Source organism: Temnothorax curvispinosus, unplaced genomic scaffold (assembly GCF_003070985.1).
Source record: "Temnothorax curvispinosus isolate PA1 unplaced genomic scaffold, ASM307098v1 QBEX01009711.1, whole genome shotgun sequence".
NCBI classification, from domain to species: domain Eukaryota; kingdom Metazoa; phylum Arthropoda; class Insecta; order Hymenoptera; family Formicidae; genus Temnothorax; species Temnothorax curvispinosus.
In genome coordinates this window covers 1-2,895 of record NW_020219491.1, presented here as the reverse complement: position 1 = coordinate 2,895, position 2,895 = coordinate 1, and the positions used below count along the sequence as shown (strand labels likewise).

Here is a 2,895-nt window from a genome sequence, read left to right as displayed (position 1 = left end):
CCTGGGCTGCGAAAGTTTATGTGTTATTAAAAACTTGTAATTTTTTAAATCGTTTAGAGAGTAGCTAAACATCGCGTGGGAAATAAACCAACGAGATAGCGTTGATTATTCTGTCCTCTTTGTAAAACAATCGCGTCGTCGGAAGACATTCACATTATCATGGTGAGTGACAGGTGCGTACAATTAAGTACATCTCAGAGCAGGATATAAAACCAAGGTCTATTTTAGAATGGCATTATTGTTATCTCATAAAGTAGACAAGACGGTATAGTATCGGGCAGATATCGTATCTCATTATACGGCAATTACATCTCGTTTTATTAGCTCGTCACTGCGAAAAGCAGCATGAAATGTTGAAATTGTAACGGATTTAGAACATTGTAATACCTATCATGTGCAAACAAATAGGCATAGATAGTCGAGTTTATTTTACTTCATATTATCATGCTCTCTTGTTGACGAGTTGTAATTAGAGATTTATAATCCCCGCGAAGGGCGTCGAGCGAAAACTCCTCGAGAGGAAAACCCACAGACAGAATAAGCCGGCAGAATGCGCCGATCGTCATTCTTGGATTGTAACTGCGACAGGCGCAATCGATCCGAGTGAAAAAGCACGAGGTGCAGAAACAAGCAACACAGTACTCGTTCGCGCATTTCCTGACGAGGTCGAAACAGACGCACGTTCGTTCCGCGCGTTCACCAAGTTGTACGGAAATGGCACGATACGCCGAGAACGTGTACTACGAAACTGCCATTAAACTGACGCGTGAAGCTGCCCAGGTGAGCATTCATCTCGCAATCTCATCTCTGGTCAGAGTGAAGACTCCACGTGGTCTTCCAGAGTGAGATTCCACTCCAAAAAATTTAGAGAATAGATTTTAGAATATAACTATTATATGTGTGAAACAAAGTGTACAATATCGTCGACCACGAGGCATTGAAAATCGCTATTATGACGCGATAAGTACAATGTAAAACAAATCAGGGTATACTGAACAAGTAAAAGTCATGCATAGGATTAATAACGCTAATTGTAAGAGTGCACGCGAGACTAGCTCATAAGAGAACACACTTTGCAGTTTGAGAGTAGCAGCGGACCTGACCAAACCTAATACTATGTTGTAAGTGCATTAAGAAATAACATGCGTGTACTGAATAGTAAGTATTATTTATATTTTATTCCGATTTTCCGATGATCAGATCAATCTGACATTCAGATTGATAAACAGCATTGTACACACATCATGATTATCTGATGATAAGTAATTACGTAATCAATACGTTGTAGCCATATATGATTCGAATATAAATGTTTAATGTAATCGTATTAATTAAATAAATAAGACTTCCGTCTAAAATTAATAAGTTATAACTGTATAAAAATAATGTTACTTACTACGTAACATTAAAAATGTAATATTAATACGCATAATTGCGTAAGGTATTACGATTTGTATAAAAAAAGTCAATATGTATACGAATAAATACAGGGAGTAAAAAAAATAATATCGGGCATGTTATCTTTCTTTTTATTACACATTATCTAACAAACGTCAAAGTTCCCAAGACAAACTTTTATGGACCCTCAGCTGATAGCAATGAGAAAAATGCGCGTGTTTTCTCAAATGTTGAGATTTATTTACCCGCATTACTTGCGTCAGATATCACTAATTGCAGAGATAAGGGCAGTTAACCACCAATCCTCATTTATAGCGGTTAGTCGACGGTGAATCGATCAGTCGTACCGGCACGATTCTCAACGACGACGGCTATCATCATGTCGAGTGATCTGGACATTGCAAAGTGCTTCGAATTCGCGAAAGAACTCACGTTGCAAGCTGGTAAGGTGAGTCACAGCTGATGATGTATAAAGATAAGCGGAAGGATTGCACAATTCTGGAGATAAAATTGAATGACGAAGTTGCAGCTGTGGGTATATATTTATAATATATTTTTCATAAGTTCAGGAATAATTTAAAATCAATTCAAGATTTTTAGATGTTGCGTGTTACAGATGTGCCGTGTAAGAATTATTTTAAATTAATTCAGATTTAGATTAAGGTTTAAACTAAAAACATTTAAACTAAAAACTTTAATCTAAATCTGAATTAATCCAAAATAATTCTTACACGGCACATCTATAACACACGCAACATCTAAAAATCTTAAATTAATCTTAAATTATTCTTGAACCTATGTAAAATATATTATTGATGGTAATATCTTTCAAAATCCTTAAAGCAGAATAAATTTAATATCTTATATAAATCTCCTAAAAATGATTTTAAAAAATCAATGCACAAGTTAAAGCTTCACTCTTCCTAAATTTTTAGCAAGATATATATTTATATTAATCATTAATAATCATAACCTTTTTAAATATAACTTTTCTTCCTTTTTTTGTATGATACATATATGTAATTATGTATTTATTTATTTCATATTATTTATGTGCATAGAGACTCAAGTGTAGTTTCGGGGACGAAAAAGTTGGATATGACAAAACATATATGCATTTCGTAACAGAGCATGATCAAAAAATTGAGAAAATACTTATTGATGGCCTATCCAGGGAGTTTCCTGATCATAAGTGAGTTGTAATCGTATAAAAACGGACTACCTGGAAATCAGTAGATAACCAGACTTCAATTTAACTTAATAATTAATCCTATAATATTAAATAATCCTAAGATCACATTATATTCTACTAATATAAGGATGTTCAAATATCTTACATTTCAGGATTATCGCGGAAGAAACAACTGGGACGGGGGAAATGCCAGAATTGACTGATGCACCGACATGGTTCATCGATCCAATCGACGGAACCCTCAATTTCCTTCATTTATTTCCTCATTTCTGTATATCCGTAGGTTTGACGGTTCGCAAAGAGCT

The 2,895-nt window shown here is 34.6% G+C and overlaps 1 protein-coding gene and 1 long non-coding RNA gene across 2 annotated transcripts; both read left to right on the top strand.

The window, feature by feature from the left end:
• Positions 1-213: 213 nt before the first annotated feature.
• LOC112459303 lies at positions 214-1,134 on the top strand. The gene is made up of 2 exons (XR_003041305.1): positions 214-780; positions 1,080-1,134. It is a non-coding gene; the product is annotated as an uncharacterized LOC112459303 (long non-coding RNA).
• Positions 1,135-1,777: 643 nt separating this feature from the next.
• Positions 1,778-2,869, top strand: LOC112459304 (inositol monophosphatase 2-like; the record flags this gene model as incomplete). The annotated part of the gene is made up of 3 exons (XM_025023340.1): positions 1,778-1,846; positions 2,460-2,590; positions 2,743-2,869. Coding segments are annotated over exons 1-3 (327 nt in total), but the record flags the coding sequence as incomplete, so codon positions are not given.
• Between the last annotated feature and the right edge of the window lie 26 nt (positions 2,870-2,895).